This window comes from Anthonomus grandis, chromosome 11, assembly GCF_022605725.1.
Source record: "Anthonomus grandis grandis chromosome 11, icAntGran1.3, whole genome shotgun sequence".
Lineage (NCBI taxonomy): Eukaryota > Metazoa > Arthropoda > Insecta > Coleoptera > Curculionidae > Anthonomus > Anthonomus grandis.
The window spans coordinates 16,219,036-16,233,526 of NC_065556.1; the positions used below are offsets into that span (position 1 = coordinate 16,219,036).

General features: G+C 31.9%; 1 protein-coding gene across 1 annotated transcript in view; it reads right to left on the reverse strand.

Annotated features, from left to right (window-relative positions):
- Positions 1–1,698: 1,698 nt before the first annotated feature.
- The window catches only part of LOC126742447 (calcium-transporting ATPase sarcoplasmic/endoplasmic reticulum type), an 82,832-nt gene continuing 70,039 nt past the window's right edge, over positions 1,699–14,491 (reverse strand). The window contains exon 13 of the mRNA XM_050449096.1: positions 1,699–5,841. Coding sequence (XP_050305053.1) covers positions 5,816–5,841 — 26 coding nt within the window. The 3' untranslated portion in view covers positions 1,699–5,815. The remainder of the gene's footprint in view (positions 5,842–14,491) is intronic.

Genomic DNA, 14,491 nt, shown 5'->3' on the forward strand with positions numbered 1-14,491 from the left:
TCCTTAAATGTTTGGCATTTAAGGATGATGGAATCTATCCTCCAAGGGGTTTTGACCATAACCTGCTGCTCTCTAGATATACTGAACGGTCACTTGCGAAGAGGAGAGAAATGCATTGGGTAAAATTCTCGTTTAACTTACTTAACCATAAAATTGACTGCCCACCCCTTTTGCAAAGGATTTGCTTTCATATACCACGCCCAGGATCTAGACACTGTCCAGCTTTTAACTTGGACACAGCCAGGTCCAACATTCTGTACCAGAGTCCTATTCACTTTATGTGTCAAAACTTTAACACTATTGCTGATTCTTGTGACATTCACCATGACAATCTGTCACTTATTTTGAGTCACCTACATATGGTCGGTGGGGGAGGCTAGGTTATATAATTCTTAGTTATTTAGTTTTTAGTTTGAATACATTTATTTACTTATTTTTTTTCTGCTCTTTTGATTTTAATTAATTCTTGATTCTTATTCTAATTTAGTGTTGATTTTTTATTATTTATTTTCTCAAACGCACTACTTTTTTTATTATATAGCAATTCTTTTATAGTTTAGTTACATGGATCTAATACAGTTCATGCATTCATACTTGTACATTTATATATTTAATTGATTTTCCTGTAACTGGGTATATGTAACCTGTTGGAAATAAAGCTTACTATTATATAGCCCGGATTTCTTTCAACCTTTGAAATCTTATATGGGAGCTTTATCTGGCCTTCATTTTTAAACCAAGTTGATTGCCAATGACTGTTTGTATTTTCTGATGTTTAATTTTGATTTTTGTTAATTGAGCATGTATTTAGTTCCTAACACAATTTTGTATTGATTGAGCTTGACCCATTAATAAATAAATAAATATTTTAGATAAAGACATGCTTGTCAGAAGTCCAGACATATATAGTTTTTAATTAAATCCTCAGATGTGTCATTTTCAATTAAATGCTTAATTTTAGATCTGTTTATAACCGTTTTTATATTATGGCTATATAACCTGGATAAATGTAGGTAATAAAAAAACAAAAATTCTATAACTTATAACAGCGACAATGCTGTCACTTTATTTACATAAATATAATTTGTTTACAAAACAGAGATGGAAATTCACAATGTATGATGTTTTCGATAAAAACCGTTGCCGGAGCAACACTATACTTGCAATAAGACCAATACAAACCGCGAATTAAAGTATTACACGTATACGAAGTACCACTATTGAAAAATAATAAATTAATTAAAATATCTAAGGTCCTACAGGTAACCTACTGGCACCCAAAAGTCAAGTTCAAACGGTTGAACACAGTGTTCGGAATGCCGCGCTTGCACCTCGAAATCCCAGCTTTTTTTTGTCTTTTTTTTTAAAGTAGATTAGCCATTATGAATGATAAAAATGCATTAACAATCAGAGTAAGCGAAGAGGCTACATCCCCTTCTAACTAAAAAAAATCGTTCGCAGTTTGTGTTGGTCTTAAAGAAAAAAAAGAAACGTGAAACAATAACGATCATAATAACAAATAACTTAATATGTACAGTTGCTAGTTGGTAATTCTAACGCACCATCACAGGTCATTGAAATTAAAGGATGTGGTTAACACTAGACTACAAGAAAGATATGCGGAAATGAAAGCGGCATTTTCGACTTAAGTTCGAATAAAACTCTAGTGTTAAAAAAAGCGTAGAATCTTCTAGAAAGAGACAAAATCAAGTAGTTTAATGAAAAAGCGTTGTGCCGGGATTCTTGAAGAAGTAGCATTTACCATCTATCTACTACCACTTCACCAACTGAAAAATATAAAGGCGGTTTAAGAATCAATGATCTTTGATATAATCGACGTGCTAGTCAAGAAAAGGTGGTTTTACTAGATATGTTACATACAATAAAAAAATTTCATCGACAACCTCTTTGCAGTTATGATTAAATCATTAATAATGAGATTGGATAATATTTAAAGTACACTTCAAATCTCCATTTCTATTAAAATGCTTAATGGCGTCATAGAATTAATTAATTTATTACTTTCAAGAGATATGACTCAAACCTAAAGGAACATGTTTGAATAATCTAAACTAATGCAAAAATTCTGATAACGCAGAAAAGTGTACAGTACTCGTCTCAAAAGCACGTTTCTACGTATCTCTCGAGACAGTGTGTTTGACATTTTGCTCAAACATTTTTTTGGAGTATTCGTATTTTTACATTTTCATAAATATTTTGAATCGTATTAAAAAGGGTGAATACACACAAAATGAACATTATTCATTAGGCTTTTGAAGCACAACAAATATGACAGATGTAAACCTAAAATTGTAGTAAACATTATTTATGAATAATTCGAATATTAAGTTCAATTTCAAAGATTTTCACTGAATTTCAATGAATTTCGATATGCTTGATATTATAGTACAGACACTCGATATAACCATAAGCTCGTTTAAAACGATGTTTGTCAGTGTCAAAATTGAATCGCACTCTTTGTTGGAGTTTTTTAATATTGTCCCCGTTACTAGAACGGAATTGTGAACATAACTCTGCTGTTTTCACTGCTGAAGATTTTGTTCCTGCTAAACTGAATGTGGAAAAAGAGACAATTTAAATGAAGGTAATGATCAACGCGTTATAATGGTTGGTGGTGATGTGATTAAAACAGTTACTTATAAAGAAGTAACAACATCTGCTTCTGAAAAAGCCAGCATATCAGGTGCATCATCGATGCCAAGCATATGAAGCGCATCCATTGCCCATGCATTGAAGGAAGTTGGCCCCATAAAGCGTGTTACTCCGGTAAATAAATCGAATTATGGTCGCAAGCCAATGAAAAGCACCATATTGACTTCACCAGAAAGTGTGACCATCATACGAGATAAAGCTGAAATGCAGCGAACCGAAGATTCCAAGAAGGAACAGAAGAAGATGGACAAAGCAGTCAAATCATCAGTAGTAGTCATCGCCCATTATTGGCACCACTGGAATTAGGATCTGACTCGAAAGAAGAATTTTGCATCATCTGCAAAGGTCCCATGCCGAATATCGGATGGCAATTATACACGTGTTCATTGCGAATCTAAATGATTGAGCAACTTGCTTATTTTTTCATATATTTTTAAACTTCTGCAACCATAATTTTAATGATAATAACTTAGAACTAGATAATAATTCATAATTTGACATTTCATCAAAAAACGCATTATCTGTGATTGATTTCCTTTATACGAGTAGCAGCCTACGATTTTTGGTATTTCCAAAAACGAACTTTTTGGAAAATGATTTTGGATTTTATGCAAATCGTTGAACTAGGGAGTAGTACCTTGAATTACTCTAGAGACTCAATTTGAAAAAATGTGAACAAAAAATTTTCAGAGCAGTTTTAACCCCAAAACACAGCATGCTTTAAAACCCCTTCTCTTCTCTACCAGAAAGTCCCTTCTTGTGCCTGTTAATTCAAATGCACAAATTGTGAACACTAAAGCAATTGCGTGGTGGTGCGAGTTCTCTGGCCACGCACAAAGCGTTTTTATTACAATTTTTTTAAAAGTACACAATTCCACTAATATTTCTCTTTCTATTAATATATAAAATGTACTTATTAACGGACTTTGATCGGATGTCTCCCTTGATTTTTCATACCACTAAAAATTCCGTTATATTTGGCTTATTTTATGGCTTGTGTTGATATTTTAAATGCCTAATATTATACCGGCCTGGCCAAGGAAGGTCTTGGGTGCGGAATAGTATTATGTTAATTAATGCTATGTAATGACAGCTATTACTTTTTTTTTGTTGTAATCATATGAGTGAGTGGCCTGTTACATGGGAGTACTATACTTTTTCTATTACCTTTATGCAAGGTATCCAAAAAATCTGCACATAATTAGAATAAAATATCACTTACTTAAGTAAAATTACATAGACTACATTTTTTGCATTTGCATCACTTGCATTTACATTAGATTAGCCGCACAGTAGATCTTTCTGTAATGACGATTTGCTATAGTCAAAATATAATACATTTTCAATTTTCTATCTTTTCCTTATAAATATTTATAGTAATATTGAAATAATTTGAAAAATTTAAAGTTGAGGTAGTATTATTTCCCAAATTGATCTCATTCTTTGTGTCATGTGTACAATAGTCGATTATGTGCTGATACTCGTATTGTAATTCACTGAATGAAAAATAAAATTATGAGACAGTTTTACCACTAACCAAAACTCTATATTTTTCCTCTCGGCACGTGTTTCGCTAATGAAACACGTATCAAGGGTAAAGTTTTTGGTTAGTGCTATAACTGTCTCGTAATTTGAGTGTTAGACCAAAGGTTTCAATCATAGGACTGAATGAAAAATGTTATTTGCAGTATCCGTTTTATTTCTGAGTGAATCTTCTATGTAGAGGTGGATTTCCGCCCCTCATGTCTTTTTAAGGCAGTTGTATTCGACCTCCATCTAAAAGGATAGCTGATGTTTTGCTTAGTGTATGACCTGTGTATAGCTCTTAGGTTGTAGGTATGAAAAATTGGCACATCTTCTTCTCCACTGAAGAAAATTTGTTCATATCCATAGTCTGGTATATTTTCCTTTTTGAGAACTTAGGAATAAATTTACATAATTTATAAAAGATACCAGCTACCGTAAATGTTCTGGGAGTTTTTGTCTTGGTGTTTGAAATATTTTAACAAATATCCTGATCCGAGATCTTTAATATCCGTTATTTTCATCTGCCGCAACTCAGTACTTCGGCAAATGCATGTTTTTTTTTAAATTCTTACTTTGGTTGCCAGATAATTCTTATCTGGTGCCTCATTAAATTATTAGTTAATTAACTCCAAAGTAATGATTTTGGCTTTTTTTGCACAATATCCCTCGGACTTGCAGTTGGACTTTCAAAAATGCAGTTAGTTTCGAATAACTTTCAATATGAATATTATTATTTAACGCCAACGTACTTTCTGCATGGAATAATGCGCCCAAAACATGATTTATATTTTTAGGAAAGTTGTTTAAAATATACTAAAATCACGTTTTCCGGAAATGAGTTCACATTTTGTGTTTTTGTCCACCCATGAATGATAGACACCAGTGTATTTGCTTCGCGATTTATAACTGGCATTTTATTTTGCACACTTTATAATATTTCTGTTTGGATTTCTGCCTAGTTTTTTTCCTATAAAATTTAAAATTACTATGACAACCAAACCAGTAAGTAATTGATTATTCACGGGGTAAGTTTTAGGTATTATCTATTTAAAATGCGTGAGTAATAAGCCTATTATTAAACGGTCGTTGAAAAATTAATGTATTAATTTTAAATAAGTTCAAGTTAGAACGATAGCGTTTCTCCTACTTCCCCTCTACTAGCACAAGTCAGGAATCGTCAAAATATTATCGTTCTCTCTTCAACTTAATTCTTTGCATATGTAAATGCATGGGTATTTTGGCACCGAAGAAAGAAATTTGCCAGGCCGGTAATTATTCTATTTAGGAAAAATACATTTTGTTAATTAAATAATAGAGGGCGTTGCATTCAGAAATGTTTGAATCATATCTCTGCAAAAAGTTTTTTTATCAGCAAAAAAATATAATTAGAAGTAATATAAGAATAATATTTTAAAAATGTGTTATTCTAACGATTGTAACATATCTAGTACAAAAACCAAGAGTGTTAGTAAGAAAGTCAAGAGATTTAAAATTAGGAAACAAAAGGGTATGTGTGTGTGTCACAATCCAAAATGTGCTAAAAGGGGGTTCACTCTGGATAGGGTCACTCCACGCTACGACTCAAAGGTGTCCTTAGGCGAGTCGGAAAAATCGTTCACATTCGGTGTACCGTCTGTGGTACTGGAAAAATTAAAAAATCGTTTAAAAAAATGGGTAAAACTCAACAACATAAAACGAATGGAACGTATTTTACAAGAGTGCATACTTACCATATTACAGAACATCGACGGTAGACACACAAAGCAGCACATTGTTTGTTAAAGAGAGCATTTGTTAAGCTAAACAAACCGTGATGGTCCTAACAAGTTTTATGATTGTTGTTAAAAAAGCATTTTTTCATTATGTAACCAAATCTAATCAAGAAAGCACACACAACTGTTCGAAAAACTTTATTTAGGCATTCATAACTGCCAATACAATTTATATACAAATAGCTTTCATTATAACAATCTTTAAACCCATTTCATATCAAATATCAAGAAAAAATTAATTATATATATTATAAATTATCAAAATTTACAATATAGTACAAGGCTAATAAACAATTATATTTAACGTACTATTTTTTAGTAATTTTATAAAAGAAAATTTAATAGCATATGACATATTTGCCGGTGCCACTAAATTCCCCTTTATTATTATCCAAATAAATATTTTAATTGTAGGAATGTATGAACTATAATTTAAAGTTATATATATTAAATATCTACTCATAAATGGACATTGTTGAATTTGAGACCTCTCTAGTAGAGCGAAGACTATCAAATATTAGTCACTAAGCCTTATTCTAGTACAATAAAAATCAGGTTAGTGTGCTCTTTAGCTTACTCGACTTTTACTACCGCTAGACTACAATAGTATTTATATACAGTAAACGTGTCGTATAAGCGACCTCAAAAATTCCACTAAAGTCGTGAATGTAAAAAATTCAAACTTTAAAAGTGAATCGAGTAAGCTAAAAAAAATTTGAATTTGTATATATATTTTTTGGTGTGTGGTTGTGGGAGTATTAAAAAACTAGTTCGGGTGGACGCACAGCTGCAGATCTAAGGGCTGTTTCGATTGAAGGGATTCCTCGTGTGTCGCTTAAAGTTTTAGTCGAAAAAAGACGTCGTAAACGGATAATTAATTTTATTTAATAGTAATAAATTATCCAAGCCTAGGAAGTAGATATTAAATTCGTTTTGTAGATTTTTTTAATAACTGGATTGATTTTTTTTAAATTTTACTCTGACATTCTCTAAAAGGCTTTCACTAATATGGTGAATTATTAAAAAGTGTGTTAATAACAGATTATTGTGAGGCTTAAAGCAAGTTTTTATCGATATGGAATAAGTTCTCACAGATATGAACTGAATTTGCTCTCCTATATCATTGAAAAATATTCATAGTTTGCTATTCCTGATGACAGGATATTATTTATGAATGGTACTTATGTTTTTTTATTGGCTTTTTCAACCACCAAACAAAATAGAAAAGAAAGGTACATAAGAGATCAAGAATATGAACGAGCAAAATTAATTTATGTGAGCAGTTCTAGTTACAACCAATTTTCCAAAATTCTTTACTTGTGGAATATTTTGAAATATATTTAGATTTCTTGTTTTCCTCCGAAATTGAGGATACTGGAGCAGTTCCTTGTTCGCTCCCGTTAATGATCTCTAAGATATTTCATTTGTTTACTGATCGCCTTGCCCTGAAGAACCCAATAAATAGAAACTCCTGAAAGTTACTACTATACTTATTTCCTGTTTACCGAAAAAGCCTCTCCTTTTACAGTATACTGTATTACGTATTTCATAGATATTATACCTACGTACGGATGATATAGTGACCTCAAAAATATAAGAATTTTGCTTAATCGTTTAATCAATTCTATAGTATTAAAATCGAAGCCCCAAATATGGTGCAAGATCGTAATTATCAGTGTCACGATATAGAGGTGTTATTGATTTTCAAAATACAGAATGTCATTGTTTTATTCATTTTGATGGGTTTGAGGTTGTTTATTATTCATATTAATTAATCATGTTATCAATTAAATAAAATTATTTTCAGAGGCATCATAAAAATTACAATAGCTATTTATTTTTTTGGTATAAAAAACTTTAAAGCTTAGGGTAGGGTGGGCCGCTATGAGACATCTTTATATTTCCAGTCGTTTACGCGATAGCCACCATCTATCGGTCGCACAATATGCTATTCTGTAAGCGCATGACCTAAATATACATTTTTTGGCGCCGCTGGATCAGTTGTCTTCTAGATTTTATGGAAAGTGCACGTGGCGAGGTCGATTTTTTTTCATGTATTGTTATGATGTAAGTTTTTTTTGAGTGATCTATAAACCCTAAAGGTAAGACAGTTATATGCATTTGTAAATTGACCTTTTAGCTAATTTTTAAATGTAACTTTTAAAAGACAACTTTAGTTTTACTGTATAATGATAATATTTTTTCCTAAATATACAAATGAGCCACAATAAGACAATTTATTTGGGCCACCATGAGACACTGTAGAATGTAGTAGTGTATAACCTAGTGTGTACTACTGCTAGCATATTGTTTTACCTTTGCAGATGTCAAGAGGACAAACAAGAAAGAGCCAAAAAGGAACCTTTAAAGAAGAAAATATGAAAAGAGCGGTTCAGCAAGTTTTAGTAGGAATAAATGGAGTTATGTTGTCTCTTAGGAAAGCTGCAGAAGAAAACAATTTATCGTTTCAAACGTTGCAAAGGTATGTTAAAAAAGAACAAAATAAAGCCAATCCCAATGACATTGTTTCAATGAAAAGCAATTATAAGCATCGCCTGGTTTTTAATGAAGAGGAAGAGAAGGATTTAGTCAATTACATTATTAAATGTTCGAAAATGTGCTATGGGAAAACTACAAAATATACCCGTGTTTTGGCATATGATAGCCCAAATTAAATTTGAAAAAACATTCCGTTATCTTGGAATAAGAATAAATCTGCTGGTATCGACTGGTTACAGGGTTTTTTTAAAAAGACATGCAAAAGAATTAAGCATACGTCAACCAGAAGGATGTAGTCTTTCAAGAGCAACTTCGTTTAACAAACATAATGTAAATTTATTTTTTGACAACCTTGAAAAAGCGTATAGTCGGTCTGAGAAGTTTTCTGATGGTACACGGATTTATAACCTAGACGAAACTGGAACAACAACTGTTCAAAAACCAAAAAAAGTTCTGTCGTCGAAAGGTATCAAACAAGTAAGTCAATGTACTAGTGGAGAACGAAGAGTTTTGATTACAACATGTTGCATAATAAGTCCTACTGTTAATACACTGCCCCCAATAATGGTGTTCCCCAGAAAAAAAAATTAAAAATCATATGTTAAACGGGGCACCGGCAGGAACATTAGGACTGGCTTCTACTTCAGGTTGGATGAACTCTGAATTATTTCCGTCTGTTATGGAACATTTTATTAGATATAGTGGGCCGTCCAAAGAAAATCCTACTATTTTAATCATGGACAATCATGAGAGCCACCTTGGGATTAAAACTCTGAATTTGGCTAAGAACAATGGAGTCATTCCAGTCACACTTCCACCACAGACTGCAGCCACAGGACATATCAGTACTTGCGCAATTTAAGGCATATTATAATACTGCAGTTGACTCTTGGCTTTTGCATCATCCGGGTAATCCGTTATCCATTTACGAAATTGCTGCTTGTGTTGGAATAGCATTAGAACGGTCTACGACTCCGTCCAATATAAAATCAGGCTTCAAGAAGGCCGGAATTTACCCTTTTGACAGAAATGTCTTTACGGATGACGATTTCCTGTGCAGCTCTGTAACCGATAGAGCAATTTTAAATATTAACAATACAGAAGTTTCCACCGTGGATGAAAATACTTCATCAATATCACTAAAGTAGCTCAGACAGTTACCAATGATACACTTAATGATCAGTCACCAAAATTGAAAGTGTTTATAAGCCCAGAAATATTTTAGGGATACCCAAAAGCAGGAATGAGAAAGGTTTCTAATAGTCAGCATAGAAAAATTACCAGCTGCATTCCCACTGATACGCCTGAGAAAGATGTTTGAAAAAAAATACCAGGAAAAAATTGAAAAAGACAAATTAAAAAGAAAACACAAGGATGACAAACAAAAAGCTGCCACCGGAATTTATTTGCAAAAAAAAAGAAGGTTGATTTCAATGATATATTTTCGTCCGAGGAAGATGGAAGTTTATCTTTTGCCGACTGTGAGCAGGATTCAACAGACTGGATTCCCGAGGCTGATCCTTCAGCATTTGGAGAACTGGATCGAAATTCCAAACCTGACGACTTTGTATTAGTGTCATTTATTGCCAAAAATTATAATATATTCTATGTTGGAAAAATGATAAATCTGGAAAGTTCCAGCAATGAAGAAGTAAAGTTTTTGCGGAAGTCGGTAAAATTCAGCGGACACTTTGTATATCCTTTGGAACCTGATGTAGGAATGGTTCCTTTAAATGACGTTAAAATGATTTTACCGCCACCATCTCATTTGGGTAAAACAAAACGTTTACAGGAATATCTAAAATTCGAAATTCAGTTTAGCAATATAAATTTACGCTAAAGTTCTTTTTTACCAAGAAAAATAAATGATTGTTTGATTTTTGGCATATTTTACATTGACTAATCTTATATTTTTGTGTTTTTTTAGTTTTGTAACAAACATATTGTTTTTTTCACATATGTCTTATGTCTTATGGTGGCCCACTTCTCTGGGCCTCCATGATACATCTTTAAAAAAAAGAATGTTGTAAAATTCACTCGCAAAACTATTAATTTAAAACTTTTTTCAACTATACCTAACATTTACACAAAACTATATCTTTTAATTTTAAAAAACTTTTTCCGTCTCATGGTGGCCCACCCTCCCATACAACAATATTCAGTGAATTTCAGTTATTATTATTAATGTGTTACTTAACATGTTTTATTGATGCCTGTAATGTCTTTTGTGCTTTCATATGATTATAAAGTTCTAGGAAGAAAATTATCAAGATAAGGGTAAATTATGAAAATGTATTATCATTATAGTAGCAGTATATTGCAAATGGCAAAGTAACTACTTATATAAATATCATCTAATTTGCTGACTTATTTTGTGCAGTTTAAGTACAAATATTATGTTTTATTAAAATTAAGCAACTTTTCGATGTCAGAGGATATTAATACTTGGAGGAAGCTTTGGATATTCTAGGGTGGTGAATTGTAGAATATTGAAAAAATAATGGTTAACCTAATCTTTACACTGGATTTTTTTCGTTCTAGGAAATTTATAACAGAAACGTTCACAAACGTTTCAGGAAAAATCGGCATATAGTAATTATTGTTTACTTTGTTATTAATTTAGTATATTATTTACATATAATATACGTCGGATTCGATTAAAAAGAAATCTGGTTCCAATATAAGAAAATCAGGACTATATTAAACAAAATGTGTGATTACATATGAACTATAGATATAAAAAAGTGACAATGTAAATGTGTAGTTAGCTTTTAAATTGTTTTCTAAATAAAAAGTGAGATAGTAAATGAAACAATGTTTCAAAATTTAGTCTTGAAACATTGTTTCATTTACTATTTAGTTCATGAATATCAACATGAACAACTGATCCGTCTTATATTTCTTTATAGCACTGTTGAATATTAAAAAAAAAATATTAAGGAAGAAGTCCATTCTGAAGTGGAGTCAATATTATATTGAAAAGTTAGTAGGTAGTTAGTAGGTATAGTAGTTCAGGAGTGATGCATTTCGGCAAGTGTTCTTGCCATCATCAGTCTCTAAAATATATTTCAAACAGTTCAAAAACATAATATATTATACGAAATTTTTTTTTCCTGACAGGTGACATAAAAAATACAATAATTCACTCCTGAAATTAGAGCATTAGCATATTATTTGTGGGGAAAAGACTTCCCCTACTAACTTTTCAATAAAAAAAAATAGTTGAAACGTTGCGTAATTTTTGAAATAAATCATTTTATTTCTATCCAAAACTACACTAACTAACCCAACAAATTGCATGGTTAATGAAGATGTTAATGAAATGCACATATTATACATACATAAAAGATTTGTTGAAATATCTCGTAACAGCCTATTTACGGCAATACTGCTAAAATAATTATTAAGGGGGAAAGTCGGGTAAAACGGGGTACTTTTTATTTTCGTGAGAAGACCTACTTTAAGCTCCGCTAACTCGTATGTAATTAAAATTTTGAGCAAAATCGTATGCATATGTTCTACCAATTTTGTTTTAAAGCACTTAAAAGTTTTTAGCATTCTGGACATTTTTGTTTTTATCACAAACTACTTCTTGGAACTAACTGTCGCGATGAAAAAGTGAAAATAAAATATCCATCGATATTAGGTTATGCGCAATTTAGAAAAGAAACTAAAGGTTAAGTTGTAAATATATAATCAATAAATAATCAATTAAGTGCAGTCATTGATGGGTAAAACGGGGTACACATGCGCTAACTTGTCTCCATTAGTTATTTCCAAAAAAAAAAATATTTGCTTACAGGCTATATTTTCTATAGCAGATGAATACTTTAAAGCCAGTACTTTTGATTAGGAATTCTAATGTTTTACCTAATTTTAAGGACATTTTTATTGGTTATTGACGCTTTAGAGAACTTCTTTGGTATTAATTTTGTATAAATTAATTTTTTTTTGACGTATCAAATGTAAATCAAGAATAAAAAAATTTGAATCAATCATCAATATATTTTTTGGGCCAACGGTTGGGATTTACTTCATCTCTTTCATCGATATGTCTTTCACGGATTTAATGGAAATGTGTTCTTCGGAATGGCAAACTAAGTTTAAGAAATAGAAGTCACAGGGAGCCCATACCTGGTGAATACGGTGCCTGTTCAATCAAATTAGTTGCGCATTTGGTCAAGAAGTCTCTTTTGTGTCAAGCTTTGCTGCGATGCCTCTCATCTACAAAATATCGACGAAAATCGTAACATATTGGTGCTATTAATTTTCAGCTTCTGTAATAGTTCTGTCAAACTACAACGACGATTTTAAAACATCAATTGCTGAATTTTGAAAAATTGTTTTGATGCACACATGGGATATCATGCACATGTAAGTGGTAATAAGAGTTTGGTTGACTACAAATGGATCCGAAAATATTTTACGGAATTAACAGCAAATATTTTAAGGAGCTACCGGAGGATAATAACAGTGATGTTCTCGATTTGTTTGATGACGAAGACAATAGTAGCCCAAGAAACCATCAAAATATATTGAAACGAAAATGGTGACTCCATGCCTGAATAAGATTATGACGAGACAACCATTCCTGAAACGGATGTGAAGATGGAAGTGAAAATATGACTCTCTAGGAAATTACGAAGAAGATAAATCCAGGGACAGAGGAGCTTGAATTTACTAGCAACCACAGAAATTGCCGATTTAGATACATTATCAGAGTTTCCCAATCCCCAAATACGTAAATCACAAGACTTTGTTTGATAACTGGTTTATTAGCGTCCTACTTATGATTTACTTGGCCAAGAATGGTTTTCGTTCTCTTGCAACTGTGCGCTTGAATCGAGTTCAAGGATGTAAAATGCTGCGGGAAAAGAAACTTGGCCCAGGATCTTGGAAAGAGAAAACAGCTACTAAAGATGATGTAAAGTTAAGTAGCGTTTGCTGGTATGACAATAAAATTGTGTCAACTTTATCATCGTATGTCGGTTCGCAGCCAACGGGAGCTAAGCACAGATTTTTTATAAACGAGAAATGCGTGAAAAGGTGGACTGCCAGCAAACAATTTTGACGTAATAGACCCTATGCTCGGTTACTATCGCATTAAAATTAGATCCCAGAAATCGTATCTTCACATTTTCTTTCATTTTATGGACATGTACGTTGTAAATAGATAACTTTTATGGGCAAAATTATTTTTAATATATATTGCCTCTGCAGATTTTAAGATGGCTATAACAGACGCCTTAAGCAACAGTGGGAAATTTGTATTAATTGTGTTCTAGCTAACGAAAAACGAAATTAGCGCCAATCTTGAAAATGCTTATTTGCAAAAGAAGAAACTGAGATTCCTCGAAGTGAAGTTTGAAAAGATGGAATAGATCATTTGCCAGGATGGATAGAGCATGACACAAATAGATGCAAGCATCCAGAGTGCAGATCCCAGACTTAAATAAAGGCACAATTTTTTTTATTTCATACCATACTAAATGAGTTTGGGAGACTTTATTCAATGTGGAATATAACATTGTTAGTTTTTCGCGTTCCACATATGGTAAATAGACTTTTATTTTTTTTTTTTATATAAAAACAATATATATTTTCTTAATTATAGACAAAAATAAAAAATGATGCAACAAGGACAAATAAATTAGATAATTTGAAAGGCTTTACTTTTTTGCTACATATTGGTAATGTTGCAGAATATTAGAAAATAAATAGGAATAGCATTTATTTTGGAGCTTGGATTTGATACACACAAAACTCACGTCAAGGCGAGTCAGTCAAAAAACGATAACGCAGAAAAACGATAAGACTTTGTGGATGGCAAAATAAAATTATGTAAAGTCAATAATAAGAAAAGGAAGATTGAAAAAAGAAATAGGTTAGTGCAATGCTACTAACCGATTAAACTTTAGGAACACAGAAACAAATGCATTACTTTTTAAACAAAATCTGTCCTTACAGTGCTAACGTAGCTAGTCCAATTTCGATTATAATGTCCTGAAGTCAATATATTT